The sequence below is a fragment of the Calliphora vicina genome, chromosome 1 (assembly GCF_958450345.1).
Source record: "Calliphora vicina chromosome 1, idCalVici1.1, whole genome shotgun sequence".
NCBI lineage: Eukaryota > Metazoa > Arthropoda > Insecta > Diptera > Calliphoridae > Calliphora > Calliphora vicina.
In genome coordinates, this window is record NC_088780.1 from 157174023 (window position 1) to 157194235 (window position 20213).

Genomic DNA, 20213 nt, shown 5'->3' on the forward strand with positions numbered 1-20213 from the left:
CAATATGGCTTCCTAGCTTCAACAATTGTTCAGCAATTTGTTTGCCTACATAAAATTTTTTTTACAGGTATTTTGTTATTGTTTACATTTTCTCTACCTTCCAGCTGTCAAAACGTATGCCCTTAATCTTGAGTTGCCAACTATTTGCTCTCTTCTTCTTTTTAAATTTTTCGTATCGACAGGGTGCACATGACATTTTGTTTGTTGAAAATTAAAAAAATATTTAAATTAGTACATAAAATTTACAAAAGTTATTTTATTTTATTTATTATATTTATATTTATTTTGTTTGTGTTTTTTTTTCTGGTTTATATTCCCTTAAATTTGTATTTTTCTGTTTGTTTGTTTATAATTAATTTTAATATTTAATTTACTATATTTATACTTATAGTGTATTTACAATGTTCAATCACTTGTGCCTTGGTGCTTAGATTAGACAATTTGTATGGGAGGGGATAGGGGCAATTTTTTTGTTGTTTATTTTTATGAATAAGATTTTATTTGTTTTTTTTTTTTTATATATATAAAAGGAAATAATGACAAATTTTGTGATTTAATTTTGCATGATTTTGTACAATTTTTATAAGATGTTTGATGTAGTAAAGGATTATGATTATGATTTTTAAAAACCAAAAATTTTAAATTAGGACGGATGTTTCTAACAATTTATAAACCAATTTCGTTTATGTTGCATACAATGGGTTTGAATTGTTTTGGTTCGATTTCAAATAAAATTTTTTAGGAAATTTTCTTTTTGCTGCTTAGAATATAATAGAAAGAAAGCTAAATTTTTTATTAAGTGATGATAATGATGTTTAGAAATTATATTTTTATAAAAATTTATATTTTACCATAATTTCATTTTGGTTATTACTAAATATCTAATATTGAAATAGTTTTTATTTTATATGCTTTTAATGAAACAAATCAATATGCTGAAAACTTAATTTAGTTTTAATTTCAAATTAAAAACAAAAACACATACATAAATGACTAATTGAAACCTATCACTTTTTTTTATACATACTTAAATTTAAAATTATAAAAAATACTAAATAAAATAAAAGTGATAACTTTTTAATGTTTTGTGGGTTTTGAAAAAATGTTATATATTGTACAAGTATAATAAATTTAAATAAATAATTTAATAATCTAGTTTATCATAATTATACATATAAATGTAAAAATCTCTTAAAAACAATATTATTCCATAATTGTTGATCTTCTCCTCGTTTTTTTGTTAATGTTAAATTAAATTAATGTAAAATAAAAGTTTAAAAGTTTTTCTTTATCCCGTGGTATTTATACATAAAATTAGCTGAATTCAAATCAAGAAAAATCTATTGTTGTTTTTTTTGAAGAAAATATGAAAATTTCTATAGAAAACTAAAACTAGTTAAAGAAAGCTTAAGATAGCGAGAAAGATTTTATAGAAATCTACAGGTAGCGAGAGCATGCTTTACAGCAAACTTTAGCTAACGAGATATCTTTTTATAGAAAGCTTGTGTTACTAGCGAGAGATTTCTTTACAAAAAGCTTGAAATACCTGGCAACAATTTTGTTATAGAAAGCTTAAGCTTACGAGAGCTTTTTTTCTTTACAGAAAGTTTAAGCTAGCGAGAAATTTCTATAAGACAGTTTAAACTTATTTAAAAGCGACCATAAGCGAACACTTTCCATTATATAACTCTGTTTTAGTAAACAGGTCGGGTTCTAGGATTCATTTCAAATTTCGTAAATTTTAGGCTTAATTTTTTCTAAAAATTACTGTTGCCCAGTTACAATGTATTTCACCTCCATACAATTGTGTAAAAAATTCTTATTGTTACAAGAAATATTTTTAAAGTTGAAAATTTTTTGCCAGAAAATTAATTAGTCTCATTTATCTGTTTATGGAATGAGATTACATGTTTTCTTATTTATTTTCCAGACAGTTTGTCCCTAAAATTGATATCAGAAATGTGTTGATTTTTTTTCCTCAAAAATTGGTCTCATTTTCTGTGTATGGAATGACATTACAAGTTTTCTTATTTATTTGCTTGACATTTTAAGTTTTTTTGTGAAGGAAACTGATTATTTCAGTTGGTGCCTAAAAACTATAATTATTTCAGAAGGATCTTGTGAATTGTACTACATCTGGTTTTATAAAATTTAAAGTTAAATAATGAAGTAATGAATTGCTTGGTGTTATGCTGTCGTATTTATTATTAAAATGCATTTTATTGTCTAACGAAATATTTGAATTTCTTTGCTGTAATGACATATTGAAATCACAGAACATTTTCTTTTATATTTTATATGGAAAAAAAATTATTTTTTATTTTCAACATAAAATGTTCGTTCGTTAGCATGAAACAGGCAATAAAACAATGGATTTTTTATATCATATTGGTTCTTGGGCAATAAGGTTCAAGTCCATTAACAACAGTCCATAATGCAGGATATCATTTTACAGTGTTTTTTTCTCAACTGTAAATCATTTGTTGGGATATTTTTTTATTAAAATTGTGTATAAATTGTCTAAAGAAATATTTAAATTTCATTTACCATATATGGCAGCATATGGTAATTAGAGAGCTAAAACTTTACTAAAAATTGGTCCTTCGAACCGGTGAAAATGTTTTCAAACTGAACTTGTCTAGTAGAATTTTTTTTTAATGAAACAATTCCCCAAATTGTTTAATTTTAAAAAAACTATTCAACTAAAATCTACAGATATTTAATCTAATTTTGGCCATGACGAATATTTTGTTAACTAATTTTTCTTTTTTAGATTCAAATTTTTTCTTTTTGTGTATCACAAATTCGTTCTTCGTAACTGAATGCTAAAGCTGGGTTTCCGCATACACCGTAATCGGCTCCGATAACGAAAACTGAAACTGAAGAACGTTGGTGTTCGTCACCGTCTCGTTTCTGAATTGTTTTCGTTTCAGTTGGGTGCGTTAAAACTACGTTTCCGCATACACCGTAATCGGCACCGAAAACGAAATTCCACACATTTGCACCGAAAGAATGTTCTGAAACGAACGTAGCTTAAGGCATAAAACGGAAACGAAATTATTTTTTAATTTTCATTAATTAAATTTATTTTTTTTAATCATTTTAATTTTCTTTAAATTAAATTAAAAAAATAATTAAAATAATTTCGTTCCTACAGCACCGAAAACAACCTACTTGCTTTCGTTCCGGCCCCAAATGACAGGTTTTTCGTTACTGATCGGTGCCGTTTCGTTCTCAATATTCCTTGCCGATTTCTGAAACGAATTTTTTTTCGGTGCAAATGTATGGAATTTCGTTTTCGGTGCCGAATACGGTGTATGCGGAAACGTAGCTTAACTTATAGCATACATAATAGTTTGTTGATATAATTTTAGTTAAATTTCGGAAATAAATTTGCTAAAACTATTTATATTTCTTAACAAATACAATTCACAAGGTATCCTATCGTGTATCATTGTCATAATGTACTAATATTTCACGACTCAAGTCTCTGCTGGTTGGTTACGCCATCACAATAATAATAAAATGTAGAGAAGTATTATTTCAGATCATTTTTTTTTTTTTTGGCCTAAAATATAATAACAACATTTTTAAACCATTGTGAGATATTAGAACATTATGACAGTATGACATGATAGGATAATTTGTGAATCCACTAAATGAATATTGATAATATTTCTTCGAATACTGTTTTATAAATCCCAAAATGATTATTCGTAAATTTGACAATGATTTACAAATTCTTCAACGAGTGTGTTTAATTTTAATGTGATTTTATTACGAGAAGAAAATATTTCGTTTTAATAGAAAAATTAATGTTGTTGTTACTAAAAAAAGATACTTCCGACATGAATTTTTGTCATTGAAATGAGAAAGTAAAGTTTAATAACTGATTTTTCGCTGAAGAACAAATGTACTATTTTTCATATAAAAATACATTTTGGAAAGCTCCTAGATAACTGATAACTATCAGAAATACTTTCTGAATTGTCTGTTTGGGTAAAATCATCCAATTGTTTCTTAAAAACCGAAAACCGGTTTTTAATTTTGCAAATATGTTGGCCTATTAGGCCTGTCGCACATTTCGTTCGGAATGGTTTCAATTCCGTAGTTATTATTCCCATCGATTTTGTTTTAGCTTCTTCAGATTTCGTTAGATTTTGTCAATTCCCCAAATAGTTTATAATTCAATTCCCAAAATAGGTTATTATTCTGAATTTACAAATTAAATTTGGTAATGTTTTGTACATAGAGAACATAGAGCGGAAACTAGAAAAAAACTCAAACAAAAAAATTACTCAAAATAATCACACATACGAGTATTGTTTTTGTTTTCACATAGTTTTTTCTACTAATACATTCTCAGCACTTAGGTTTTTGACAACTGAGTTAGGTCTTTGACAGGAGAGTTTCCGCTCTATGTCTATTCTCTATGGTTTTATATATTAAAACAAAAGTCAAGTTTTTGATAAAGAAATTATTTAAAAATATGAGAAAAACTTATAATTACAATCAACCCAATAAGCATTTTTACTAATTCAAGCCTTGAATTATATTCAAGCAATTGAATTACAGTCGTATTACACTTTATTTCAATAGCATTATCCAGTAAAAAGGAAACATAAATTCAAGTCATAGGTTTTTTGTTTATTTTTAAATTTTAAAACATAATTTCATTTGCATTCAAGTCAAATACCAACGAAATGTTCAAGTGCTTGAATTTTTGGGGTTTTGGTGCTTATATCAATTCCACTTAGAAGAATTAAAGTGATTTCAATGCAAAAAAAAAATATCGATTTACTTTTCTAAAGAAGCAAAAAGCGGAATTAATTCCACTTTCGTTTGGAATGGAATTATGTGATCTCCGATACTAAGTTCAGTACATACATACACAATATGTATGTATATCAAATGAAGGATATATCAAAAGGGCCCTTATATATTTGGATCGACAATGGGCCAATTTCAAGCAAATTATTTTTTAAACCAACTTTTTGTATATTGATTATAAATATTTTTAACGAAATCCCGTTATTTCATAAAAAAAATATCTGGTCTCACGTTAAGTCTACAAAAAATGTATATTTTCGAATAGATTTTGGATTTTTCTTGATTTGAAACGTTACTCTTTTAGTTTATCTGTTTTGGGGTGGTTGTAAATACATATTTTTTTTTTATTTGTTTGTTTAAATAATGTTAGTAGTATTATTGTATATTACTATATTGATTTTGTGATAAAAGATTCCATTTGTTACTTTTGTTTTGTTTTTTGTTTCTTTAAAAGGGTGATTTTGTGATAAATTGTTGTTTTGTTTTGGTTTTTTTGGTGCTAGTCTACAAATTTCACATTTCGTTAGAAATGTAAAGTGTGTGCATAAGATCGATCTCATTTTTGTTTTGTTTTACAGGGTATTGTTTTTTTTTTTATTATTTTGTTATATTTGTGGTTTCCCATAATTTGTTTATGTTTTCGGATTTAAGATTAGACTATATTCTTTATATATAATTGTATATATATATAATTTTAACCTACGATATCTAAGCTTTGAGCATCAGTAACTGTAGTCGTGTTTGTCAGGGGAGTGGTTAAATTATTTAAACAAGCACCATTTATGGCATTGAGGGAATTTGTAGAAGAAGGTGGTTGTGAGGAAGCCGAAGAGGAGGAGGACGAAGAGGTAGAAGAGAATGATTTATTCAAATCATTGTTGCCATTAGCCAGGGGCATGGGCAAAGGTGAGGAGGAATTGGAGGGGGGTGAGGAGGAACGTATTGGTGGACAGTTTTGTAAACCAATGGGATAATCGGCAATTGAATCAATTGGATTATGATCAACAATATGCAGAGCCGGTGGTGGTATGGGAGATCCCATTGTTGTGTTTGTGGAACCATTAGAGAATGCCGCCGGTGGTGGTGGTGGGGTATATGATGTTATATCAAAATTATCGTCATTTATTTCAGGTTGCAATTGTTGTTGATTTTCATTTAGGGCATAATGTTGCACATATTGTTGTTGATTTAACAGAGCCAACATTTGTTGTTGTTGATGATAAACCATAGCAGAGGAGTTGACCGGTTGTGGCGGTGGTGGTGATGGTGTTGTAGGTGCATTTGTTGGTTGCAAAGCAATATTATTAGAAGTTGAGTTGTTTAGATTAGTAGTTGAAGTAGTAGTATTGCAACAATTAGGAGATGTTGTTAGATCCCCATTACCAGTGTTAGTAGTAGTAGTAGTGGTGGTGGTGTTAAAAGTATTAGAAGAATCATTAAAATTTATATTAGTATTGTTTTCATTATTAACTAAAGTATTATTAATATGATTATTATAAAGAAGAAGGTTATTACAATGAGGATGTGTTGTAGTATTTTGATTTTGATTGTTTATAGGATTATGGCCAATATTATTATCTAATGCTGAAGATGCTGATAATGACAATGATAATGATGGATTTTGATTATTGTGAATCTGATTGTGATTTATTAGGGATGCTGATTGTGATGATGTTAGATTATTAGATGTTGCACAAGTTGCAGATAAATTTTGTAATTGTGAAGGATTTGGTGTTTGTGGTGGTGATTGTTGTTGTTGTTGTTGGTGGTGGTGGTGGTGGGTGGTTTGTATTTGATTAAATATTGGATTCTGTTGTGATGCTTGTTGTGGAGATGGTGTAGTGGTTGTTGTTGTATACTGCGCTGTATGATTTTGATTTTGATTCAAATTCGCATTCAAATTGATTTGATTTAAATTTTGACATTGATTTTGATTATTACTGCTGATACGTTTCATCATATCATGATTGTGTTTATTTATTAGCATTTCATTACCATTACTGCAGATTTTACTGTATAGATCCGGTGTGGCGGTTGTAACATCTTCGATTTCCGTTTTAATGGCAGTACGTTTCAATAACTGCAAATTACGTGGCAGCAAAGCGAGTATATTATAGATTAAGCGTATATCTTCACTCGATGTCCAAACGCCGGGACGTTTGTTATGATATAATTTGGCATACTGATAGATATTCGCCATTTGACAGTATTCCATCTCAATCGCCAGCGAAGAAATGGCACAGAATGTACAGGCTTGAGCTCCACCATATCTACAGATATAAAATAATGAAATATTTTAGTTTTTTTTTTTTTTTTTTGGAAATATTTAATTTCTCTTAACATTATTCTTAAGCTTAAGTTAATTTATTAAGTATTGTATGTCATATTTTTTTATGAAACAAATTATTTTCCATAATTTTTCTAACTTAATATCAAAATTAATTTTCTGCTACAATATGGTAATCAGAGAGCTAAAACTACCTTAAATTCGGGTTTTAACTTCCATAATGTTCCTTCGAATCTATGACAATTTTCTCCAAAGTACTTTAATAATCATTCCTCATTATGTTTATGTCACAATGGTCCTTCGGACCTATGATAATAATTACCAAGTCTTTTAATAAACTATACTCAATTAGTTAATTCACAAAAATACTTATCAATATTTCTCAGAGAGCTAAAACTACCTAAAAATTGGGTTTTAAATCCCATAATGAATCGAATCTTTGACAATGTTTTCCAAGTACGTTAACAATCATTCCTCAATTTGTTTATTGAAAATGATTGTTTTGCAAGGTAAACAGAGATTTAAATCTATCAATGGTCTTTCGAGCCTTTTAATAGAAACAAGACTATTTCAATATTTCTCAGAGAGATAAAACTAACTAAAAATTGGGTTTTAAATCTCACAATGGTCATTCGAGTCATTGGTAATGTTTACTAAGTATTTTAACTTTCACTAGTTTGCTGTAAGGGAAACAGATTTTTAAATCAGACAATGGTCCTTCGAACCTTTGACAATAATTACTAAAGGTAGGGTCACACATGGCAAATATTTGCTCAAAAAAACGTAACCACTTTTTTTAGCTCAAATTTGTTTGACGTGTTTACTCTTACAAGTGTTTTGTAAGATCAAACAGCATCAAATAAAATAAAACTAAATTTTTTGTTTTGAATCATCCTAAGTAAAATAAGTTTTTCAAATGAATAAAAGAATTCAAATGTATTTTATTTAGTGATTACGTCTTTTTCGTCAAATATTTGTCATGTGTGACCCTATCTTTAGTTCTTCTTTATCATGGAAATAGGCACTTAATGGCACTTCGAGCGTTTTACAATCATACTAAGACTAAGATCGCCCAGACCAGACAAACAAGTTTGAAGACCAAGAAATGGAGGTACTACTTCATGAAGATTGTTTTAAAAGTCAACCAGAGCTTCCAAAATAATTGGAAGCTAATCAATCAGCAATTTCAATACGTTTGCAAGCAGCAGGATTCATCTAAAAGCAGGGTAATTGGATACCATACGAATTCAAGCTGAGAGACCTTGAAAGACGATTTTGTATGTCTGAAATGTAGCTTGAACTCTATAAAAGAAAATAATTTTTTCAACGACTCATTACTTGCAATGAAAAACGGATACATTACGATAACCAGAAGCGTAAGAGATGGTGTGTGAAGCCCGGCCAACCAGCCGAATCGACGACAAAGCCAAATATCCATGATACTAAGGTAATTCTCTGTATTTGTTGGTAGGAAAAGGATCCTATATTTTATGAGCTGCTGAAATCTGACCAGACCATCACAGGGAACCTGTACCGAAAGCAACTGATACCTTTGAAGCGATCCACACATGAAACTACGCTCGGCCACATGTTGTAATACCTATTATACCGTGCCCCTACTATTTGTTTCGATGGATGCAGAACGCTCGGTCGGTCACTTCAGAACAGAGTATCCGAAATTTGCCTCCGAAATGGTTGGAAAGTTTTGTTTGTCCCACTTTTTAGTCCAGACCATCCCCCGTCCGACTACTATATTTGTCAATCCAATCAGAACGCTCTCTCTGAGATACGCTTCACTTTGGAACAGAATATCTGATATTGGCTAAAGTAATTCTTTGTATTTGCTGAGAGCAAATGTATATGTATTTTGAGTTGCTGAAATTTGACCAGACAATCACAGACAACCTGTGCCGAACGCAACTGATTTGTTTGAAGCGACCATTGGTCGGAAAGCTCCCAGAATATGCGGCCAGACATGACACATGTTGCAATACCTGCTAAAAAGTATTTAGAATGAAGTGTTTGGGAAGTTTTGCCTCGCCCGATTAATAGTCCAGACCGTGCCCCGCCCGACTACTATCCGATATTGACTTGATTCGATCGATCTTGGCCTTAAAAGATGAGAAGTTCTTTTGGCTCGGAATCCATATGTTACCAGAAATATGGGAAAAGATCATATATTGTACAAAAGTTTCAAAATAAAAGCTAAACATTTAAAAAATTCCACCTTTTTAAGTCATACACCCAATATTACATTTTCAATGCTCAAAAATTCGTCTAGGAAAATAAAGTTTTAATTCATGAAAGGTGGGTGTGTTCGTAAATGCAGTAAATTTGTGCATCACTGATGCCACGACCTGCAAACTTTTGCAACATATAACTTAATGATGCATTGGTTGCACAAATTTGCGGCATCACTGCCAACAATTTGCATTAAAAAACGTTTGACGTAAAGCGATAATCGCAAATATGCTTTTTCGAACGCTAAACTTTTAATTTGCTGCAGTGATGCAATCATACTGAATTTACGACAAATCCCGTTCTTTCAATGGTCCTACGAACATGAAACTGACTTATGAAATGTATTTTATACTTCATTCGTTAACTTTCACATGAGAATGTAAACTTTTTTTCTTAAATCTATAACATATGATTCTGCTGCACTGGATTTATTAATAAATTTTTATAAATATGTTAATAAAGTTCTAAGAATATAAATTATTTCTTATTAAAACATTTGTTTGAGTTGTTAATACTTAAATAAAATAGTCCTTTGAACTTTTACTAAGATAAATCACTTACCTATCCACTACAACAATTGGTCCATTACGATAATCATTGCCACGGTCATGGACATCAACAATGAAATCGTAAATGCTGCTGGGATTCGACATTTCCGGCCAACTGGGACAATGTAACATTTTTACACTCAACTCATAATCATCCTGTATGGATTGTATGACAAAATCTCGACTTACATAGTCGGATTTATTAGTTTTACTCAAAAATTTCACACGATAATAATCACTTTCAATGGGTGACGTATCATCGGGCCAAAATTGGGCAAAATTCTAAAATGAAACACAAAAAAAAAATTAATAAATATAAGATAATAATGTAAAACTCCCTACTCCCTAACTACTTACAATTTCATCCAATGATGATAGCAAAACAATTGTCTGAGCATTGTGATCCCAAACCATTTGCCAAAAATCCTTGACCGTATGGGCCATGGGATGTTGTGTGACAATAAAGTCACGCAGTCTTCTAAATCCATGCAGCCAAGAGGCATTTATATAATCACTGCCCTCTTCGCCTGGCTTGGGTGTCAAATGTACCCGACTACCTTCTATGGGGAATATAGCACCACGATTCTTAATCGAGTTAACCTGCTTCATGGCCGAAGCAATGTGTATGTCTTTGGTCTGGAATTGTATGATGTTGCGATACTGTTGCTCCAAATACGGAGTGCAATTTTTCAATTCCTCAATTTGTTCTGCCCTTAAATTAGTCTCACTCGATGCTATGGCCTCGACCAAAGCATCGTGTATAAAGATATATTGTTCCTCGGTTTGTACCAAGAAATTACGTTGTATACGTATGTGACGCAGGAAACCAAATACATTAACCACACCCTTCTGTTGGATTTGCTTAAGCATGGCGTCCAAGACAATATAAGTGCCTGTGCGGCCAACACCAGCACTACAGTGGACCACAATGGGACCAGCATCGGCTGGATTGGCGGCCGAAGATTTTTTAACAAAATTCAACACCGGCAAGGGATGATCGGGAGTCCCATGATCGGGCCAATTGGTGTAGTGATATTGATACACTATTTTCTCGGTATTGCATTGTTTCTTTTTCTTGAGCTTAAGAGAGAAATAAATTAGTTTATATCGTTTTTAATTATGAAAAGAAAACTTACCTTTAAATGCTTAATTTGCAACGTCCTCACTGTATACATGGCCATGACCTCCTCTTCGACTAGTTTCACTTGTATGACACCATAGGTTTCTACACCATCCTTGGGCCAATACATATCACATTTGCGGCGTCCTCGTTCCACTAAATTCGTAATCATGATAATAATGGAGACACGTTGCTCCCAAATCATGCGCCAAAAACAATCAAATGTATCGGGCAAAGGACCCTGGGTGCCAATAAAAGCTCTTGACTTTTGATAGCCATCTATGAAATTAGCATTAATATAATCCAAATTCTTTTTCTGGCCCGGAGTGGGATGTAAATGTACACGACTGTGGTCATCTAAATTAATCAATAAATTAGTTGTAATTTTATTATTTTGTAGTTGTAGTTGTAGTTTAATTGTAGTTTAATGTACTTACAGGCTGTTATATTTAAATAACGATTTTTCCTTTTATTCTCCGGATGCTGAGAATGTTCACAGGGCAAATCATCGGTAATGCATTCGTTTTGTATGGCCTCATATTCCCGACTGAAACCAATATCACCGTCGGCATGTAACGAGGCCACATGTTTTGCAAACTCATTTACGGGTACAGCTGCACGTATTTCGCCAGCAATTTCAACGGGTACTTCCCAATCAACTTGTGGCACATTGGGATGATGTGGTGGATCATCTAAGTAGTAGTAGGCAGCATGGAAGCACTTCCTGCTGAAAATAATTGAAATGTAAGGGGAAATCATGAATAATAAGGAAAAATATGTTCAAGTTTAAATTAAATTAATTAATTTTATTTCAAATTATTTCATAAAAACTATTGATTTGAGTAATAAATTTTTTTATATTTTGATAAATACGCAAAATTACTTGAACTATGGTCCTTCGAACCGAGGATGAAAATCGAGCGTCACTCGATTTTCTCAAAGGCTTCAGTTTTATATTTACAAATATTTTATAACTTAAAAATGCGGGATTTACAATAGATGGCGCATATTTTGAACGCGGTTTTTGTTTTTATCTGTCGTTTAGTCTCATTTAGTTCAACTGTAAACTTGAATTTTTTTTTGCTTCGATAATGTCGAATGTTGTGCCAACAAAGTGTCATAAGCGGGAAGTTTTGATTCACTTGTTTAATTTGAAAAAGTGCCGTTGAAGCTTATGGTGAATTTGTTCCATCGGTTCGAACGTACGAGATATGGTTTTTGCGGTTTAGAAGTGGTGATTTTGAGCGGAGACAAAGATCGCCCAGTCCAACCAAAAAAAGTTTGAAGGCCAAGAATTGGAGGCATTACTCAATGAAGATTGTTGCCAAACTCAACAAGAGCTTGCAAAATCATTGAGAACTACATAATCAGCAATTTCAAAACGTTTGCAAGCAGCAGGATTGTACCGTACCGTACGAATTGAAGCTGGGAGACTTTGAAAGACGATTTTGTATGTCTGAAATACTGCTACCGAAATCAACTACTTGTGATGAAAAATGGATCCATTACGATAACCCGAAGCATAAGAGATCGTACGTGAAGCCCAGCCAACCAGCCGAAACGATACCAAAGCCTAATATCCATGGAGCTAAGGTAATTCTCTGTATTTGGTGGGAGTCCTATCTATTATGAGCTGCTGAAATCTGACCAGACATGCACCGAACGCAACTGATCCGTTAGAAGCGAGCATTGGCCGAAAAACGCCCAGAATATGCGGCCAGACATGAAACCGTAATATTCCATCATGACAACGCTCGGCCACATGTTGCAATACCTGCTAAAAAGTATTTCGAATGAAGTGGCTGGGAAGTTTTGCCTCGCCGCTTAATAGTCCAGATCGTGCCCCGTCCGATTACTATTTGTTTTTATTGAAGCGGAACGCTCTCTCTGGGATACGCTTCACTTTGGAACAGATTGATATTGGCTTGATTCGTTCTTCGCCTCAAAAGATGAGCAGTTCTTGTTGCCAGAAAGATGGTTAAAGGTCATAGCTAACAATGGCAAATACTTTGAATAAAATGAAATGAATTTAGAAATTAAAAAACTTATTGCCACTTAAGTTTGTTTCAATGTATTATATAGTCGATATTTTCACTATCAGCCCAATTATGAAATAAAATTACCCGGGAGTTTTTTCCCTTTTCCCATTTTTCCTATTCACCGCTATCGTGAAAAACATGTGAAATTTATGTTCCCATGAAATATTTATTTCCCTCGAAAGGAAAATTGCTATCATGATATTCCCCTAAACTTTTCATTCACAATAGTTGATTTTGTTCGTAGCAGCTGTTTATTGTTTACAAAATTTCATCTAAAAATTTCACAACATGGGGAATTTTTTCATGTGAACAAATTTTATGAACGAAAAATGGGAAATGGGAACATATTTCATGTGAAGTATTGATTCGCGATAGGGGTGATTCAAATTCAATGGGAAAAAACTCCCAGGGAACAAACTTCCGGGGAATTTTTTATTCATAATTGGGCTGTATATTGCTCTTTGTAATGCACCCCAGGTAATCGTGTAGTGATAGATTATTGAGTTATCGGAGAAGGTTTGTGAAGAAGCAATCTGTTATTGGACTGTCTATGCGATGTCTTTTTAACTGACAATTTGAGGTCAAGTAGCTAATAAGGTCAGTGATTCCATGTAACCGATATGTGAATACGATGACTACTTTGGACTAGCTATCAGACAATCACATTGTAATCCAAAAGGGTTAAAATAACTAGTCACGTAGCTAGTTTCCTAGAACTGCCGGGTAGTCAATTGTCACTAAGTGAATTGACTACTAAGGTAGTCAATTGTCACCACTGGCTCAAGTGTAATTATTAAGCCAGTGGTGATTCCAATGATTCACATGTTTGGCACACTTATCCAGAAGGGGTGGGAAAATTATAACGGTAATATTGTATCGTACAAAACAATATTTGCGATCATTGCCAAACTTTAATTAGAATTTCGGATTAAAAAAATTTGCAGATCACTGCCGCAGTGATGTACAAATTTATCGCTTCATTAACTTTTTGTAGTAATAAATTAATTTTGATCACAATTACTTAAAGTAGTATCTTCCACCTGCTAAAATTAACCTCACATTTCTTTAAGCAAATATTTTTTATTATTCTCTAATTGTTTATGTTAAATAATTAATAGTAGGTACTAAACAAATGTTCTTTATTTATTTCGCAGTACCATAATAATAAACACATACATATGTTCTCGAAAATTTTTTGTTATTTAACACCTTTCTAAAGTAACTTGAAAATCTCTTGGCGTAAAATTAAATATGTACTAAATTTCATGGCTGTCTTACAAAAAATAAAAGAAAACTACTAATAACTAATTTATTAGCTAAAGTTAACATTACGTAAATTATATTTCTCTTTACTATGTATTATATTTGTTACTTGAAGTAAATAAGTAAATATTTAAACATTTGTTTCACATTCTTACATTTCTATAGACTCTAACTAAACTCAAAAGAAAACGTATTAAAAGTGATATTTAAAAAAAAAGAAAATAGAAGAATAACTGTCTTTGTACTTAGGTTTAGAAAACCTTAAGAAGAATAAATTGTATGAAAATTTCTAAGAAAAATTTAATCTTAACAGTTTTGAAATCATAAAAATAATAAAAATAAATAATAATAAGTAATAAAGGCGTCAAGCAGACTACAAGTGCGAGTAACTACTACAGTATAGTGGGTATAGCGTCAAGCTACTACTTGACTTTATTAACGATGAATATCATGATAAGAAAATAAAGCAGATATTTAAATTGTGAATTCATTTAAGTGAAATAAAAATAGAATATAAACGAAATATCAATATAAATTTCTCGTTGCTTTAACGAGAAATTTAATTTTAAAACAAATTGAAGAATATGGGAGTGGAATTAAATTCATCCTACACCATTTTCTTTTATTTTAAAACAGTGAATTTTCAGTTCTATGTAGCTCAAAAAAAACACAAAATATTGCCTTGCTAGGGAATCGAACTGGCAACCACTCATTACAAAATAATGTATGGGGTAAATAGTTCTCAAAATTTGTGTTGGGACATGATGTACTCGTTTTACTTTAGAGTAAACAAACCTATTTGTACATTGAACAAATTTTTAATTTATTATTCGTTTTTGAAATAACTCGATTTACAGAACTGGACAGAATTTGTACAACTTTAAATTCATTCACTGCCCTGCTTTTATATATAAAGTTAAATATGAAAATTAAGCCAGGCATAAACGATTTTTTATCAAAAATAAGAAGAAACAATTTATGAATAGTGAATACGTACATCCAACAACCAACTAACATCAACTACATACATATTTAAGTACATTTAAGTGTAAAACTATACAGGTTCTTGTGTTCTATACCAAACTGGAAAAATGTTATTTTCATATTAATAACAGCAAAAACAAAATTATGACGTTTGTTTGTATTGTATTTATTTAAAAAGCCATTAAAATCAAATATAAATTTGTCATGAATGGTGTAACATTTCGACCGTACTTTTAAAAAACCAAAACCAAATCTAATTCCATTCATACAACCAACCAACCAACAGCATAAATACTATATGTATTTTTCATTCATACATAAAATCGCAGCAGCCAGCCAGAACTAACAGAGAAAACAAGGTCCTAATTTTCATTAAAATTATTGTTATATAAAGGGTCTATCATCAAGCGATTTCCATTTTTAAATTTAAATAAAACAGTTGCGTTGCCAGAGGGCAACCACAAATTTCTGTTTGCCAATTTGGAAAACCTCAGAAGAAAATGTTTAACGGGGTCAAATCGAACGATCTCGGTGGCAGTTCACATGAACTCCATAAGAGATGACCATGCCCTCAAAATGTTTGTATAGAATGTAGGGTTTTTATCCCGGGAATTCCCCGTACAAATTTCCCGGGAATTTTGCCAATTTTTCACTACTCGATTCCCGGGATTGGTTTTTTTTTATAGTTCTTACTTACATCTCTACAATATTATTTATTTCTTATTGAATCATTCTAATTTCTTCTTCAAATCCATAACAAAATAGCTTCAAAAATGTATTAAATGATTAAATTTGTCTTTCATTCAAATCTATTACAAAAAGGCTTAAGACATTTTTTTTAATTAATTTTGTAAATGATAAAAACAAAACTGAATCATGAAAAAAATAATGTTAACTTAATTTGAATTAACAAAAATTTAATCATTCAAAGTTTGAATAAATTCTGTTATTAATTAACATCAAAATTAATTCAGTTTAAACAGTTTAGAATGAATCTAAAAAATTAAATATTGGGAATGGATTTATGAAATGAAAGGCTGACATTTTTTAATTGCGGATTAAGATTTTAGTGAATTAAGCTCAATTGTATTAATTAATTCGAGGCTCTGTGATATATAATATTTATAACACTAAGTTTTTATATGAAATTTGGCTATAATATTCCTAATTTACAGTATCATTATAAATCTCGGGAGTAGCCGGGAATGTAGAAAATAATTTCTCGATTCCGGGGAATCAAAAAAGGTCGGGAAATTAAAAACTGTAATAGAATGTCTAATGTGGCATGAGCTGTATGACACTTAGCGCCATTTTACCCATATTATCCAATTCTTATCATTCGATCTATACCGGTGATGGCCTGGCGTCGCACATTGGCGCCCGTAGTACAAGTGAGGTTGCAAAAAGCCCGTAAAAACTATTGAATAAACCTATTTGGCTGCAAATTGTTCAACGATTTCAAATATGCTATTCTTATTACAATCAGATTTTTGGTTCAAAAGCAATTAAAAGTTGACTGATTTTCAGTTATCAAAAAAACACACCATTTTTAGGTAATTTGGTCCGCTTTCAGATACAATATATCGAAAACTATGTAACGGATCGTCATTATTTTTGATTCTATTGATCTATTAGATCTATTTATTAAGAAAATAATAAAAAAAACTTTTATTGTTTGCCTTGTATTTGTCCAGGTAAATTGATATTTACCAACTATAAATTTGTTCAATATTTATCAACTTTGATGGAAAATAAAAAAAACTATCACACCCCTATCGCGAATCAACATATCACATGAAATATGTTCCCTTTTCCCATTTCTCGTTCATCAACTTTGTTCACGTGAAAAATTTCCCATGTTGTGAAATTTTTAGATGAAATTTTGTAAACAATAAACAGCTGTTACGAACAAAATCAACTATTGTGAATGAAAAGTTTAGGGGAATATCATGATAGCAATTTTCCCTTCGAGGGAAATGGATATTTCATGGGAACATAAATTTCACATGTTTTTCACGATGGGGTGTCAATTTCTATATTTGCCATATTTTCAAAATAAGTTCTTTGATTATTCATCTACATCATGCTGTCTGTTCTTGTCCCATTTTTAGCTAGAGGTAAAATTTTATAACCGCGATAAAACAACCAAAATTTTGTTTTCAAAACTATTTTTTTTTAAATCTTTTTAAATCATAAAAGCCTTTAAAAAGAAACATACACAAAATTTTAAAAAATATTCTATTTTACTTCCCATAAAATTGATTTTTCCACAAATTTCAAATTTGCTAACCCATAGAACCCTTTTCAAATACTCATTTCATAGGCTGATCAATTATCTAGCACATACCTTTTAAATTGTTTGATTATCTTATTTGGTACAAAAGTTATGATTTTTGCAACGAAAAAACTGTGCGTCGTTCCCAAAGAAATATGGATCGATGACGTCGCCAGTCCAAAATCCACACCAAACAGTGACTTTTAATGGATGCATGAGGATTGGTATCGTCTCAAATTCGACAATTTTGTTTTTTAAATTACACGATCATCCAGAAATGGGCCTCAGCGTTAAATTGGCCAAGCGCTCGATCGTTGCCGAACAGAGCACCAATTTTGTTAAAACAATTTTCTCATTAAAAGGTTATTCGGGAATACAAAATTAATATTTTAGTAAAATTGTTTTTATGCTAAATTCCCAATTTTTAATTTGATAAATTCACTGAAATTTATTGTTGGGGGATAAGCTTGTTCCTATGCGCATTTCACTGGTTTGCTTAGGCCAGATCATCAGGAAACCTTTTCCCAAAAGGCTTTAGAAAAACTAAACATATTATACAAATAAAACTATAGAGTGTTTGAGAATTACAGACACTCAGCTTTTTACACTACACGTGTTGTTGAGCGCTATATGGTGAATAAATGACAGCTAATTTGACAGACGCCACTTTCAACTGTCAAAGTTTGAAAGTCCCTTTTGGAAGACCCTTTACATATGTACATATGTACTTTATATAGTTTTAAGAAAATCATTTTTGAATACGGCGCACACAAAACTAAACAAACCAAAAAAAAAATAGAAAAATATTCAAATAAAAAAACAATTTATTAAGAGATTTTATGTTAAAATCGCATATTCGAGTGTGAGTATGATTTTGTTTGGTTTTTCATACATTCATGTTTATTACTGCGTAAATAATTTATGTACACAGACTCATGAACATAAACGAAATTATAAATTTTTTAGAATTATTATGCATAATACCATAAATAATACTAATAATAATAATAATAAATACATAATAATAATGTATAAATATAGTACAAGTATTTGTGTTAATTACATTATAAGGCCGCATTAACAAGAATGTACATAATGGATATGGGCTACTAATATGAATAATACGAAAATGGGTTTTTAAAAATATGTACAATTCAAATCTAAACTAACAGAGTAGTTAGGAGTCATATTGGTTTTTAATGCATTTTTCAAAATAACTTTAAACAGTAAGAGAGTGTGAAGAGTTCAATAAAGCAGTGGTCGGCATAAATAGAACATGGATTGTAATTATATCACATGAACTTTTTCAGTTTATTGTAATCTGACCAACTCTTAATTGCGTTTTTTGTTTCTTATTTGATAGTTTTTATGAGACACACTTTGAAAATCATAATAATTGGTCGATTCACAAGGTATCCTATCATGTCGTATTGTCATAATGTTCTAATATTTCACAATAGTTTAAAAATTTTGTTATTGCATTTCTTGCAAAAAATAATAATAAAATAATGCTACTCAGTATCGTAACTAACCAGAGTCGGTTAAGCTGAGACGCAGAGTCGTGAAATATTACAACGTTATGACAATATGACATGGAACCTTGTATATTTAGTGTGATGGTTATGTGCAGAATCTTCTTTTTAGTTAAAGCCTCTAAATTTTAATATGAATTCAAATGTTCAGCTACTTTATTAGAACGATTGCCGAGTACTGACAACAAACAATTATTTAGGTACAAGAACGCGACATTAAAACATGAACAAAATTAAAATATTTTAAATAGTATAAGATGTATGTAATTCTATGAAATTAATGTATGTCTGTTTATTTGTTTGTCTGTCTGTGATAGGAGCCTAAACCACTGGGCCGATCATCTTGAAATGTTTACTATATGTTGCTCTACATCTGAATGAAACAATAGGATACTTTATTTAGAAATTTCAAGTGGGTACTTCCCATAAAAAGTAAATAGTTATTATGGAATATCTTTTGAACTATACTTGTGAAAACCTCAAAACTTCACGGAATTTTCTTCGGTACCATTGTGCGCTTAATGGCTTTAAATGGACGGAATTGTAAAAATGGGCGTGGCACCAAACATACTATGTAAATAGTTATTTTCTAATATCTGCAGAACTATAATTGTAAAAGTTTTCAAATTTTATATGAATTATAGGGGTGTAGACCTTCCCATACAAAGTAAATACTTATTTTTGAATAACTGGAGAACTATAGTTGTGGAAGTCTTAAACTTTTGCATACTGTACATAATTTGGCTGACTATTAGTGGGCGTGGTAACTCCCATTCAATGTAAATCCTTAATATCGAATATCTGAAGTATTTAAACTTTGTACGAATTAATTTCTTATCACTATACGGAGTTTGGCTGAAAATGGGCGGGATTGTATTAGTGGGCGTTGCACCTATCATACAATGTAAATAGTTATTTTCTAATATCCTGAAAAATTTATATGTGAAAGTCTTCAAAATTAATATGAATCAATTTCACATCACTGCATGAAGTTTAATCAGAGGGAGCGATCGGTACAGGGGGTGAACTACCTCCCATACAAGGTAGTAAACAGTTGTTTCTAAATATATTGAGAATTATAATTACGAGATTAT

The 20213-nt window shown here is 30.9% G+C and overlaps 1 protein-coding gene across 1 annotated transcript in view; it reads right to left on the reverse strand.

The window, feature by feature from the left end:
* Positions 1-5524: 5524 nt before the first annotated feature.
* Positions 5525-20213, reverse strand: part of Ptp99A (Protein tyrosine phosphatase 99A) — a 584596-nt gene continuing 569907 nt past the window's right edge. Inside the window, exons 12-16 of the mRNA XM_065503698.1 lie at positions 11464-11753; positions 11043-11383; positions 10264-10986; positions 9920-10188; positions 5525-7100 (exon numbers count right to left, since the gene is read on the reverse strand). Of these exons, the coding sequence (XP_065359770.1) occupies positions 5525-7100; positions 9920-10188; positions 10264-10986; positions 11043-11383; positions 11464-11753 (3199 nt within the window). The remainder of the gene's footprint in view (positions 7101-9919; positions 10189-10263; positions 10987-11042; positions 11384-11463; positions 11754-20213) is intronic.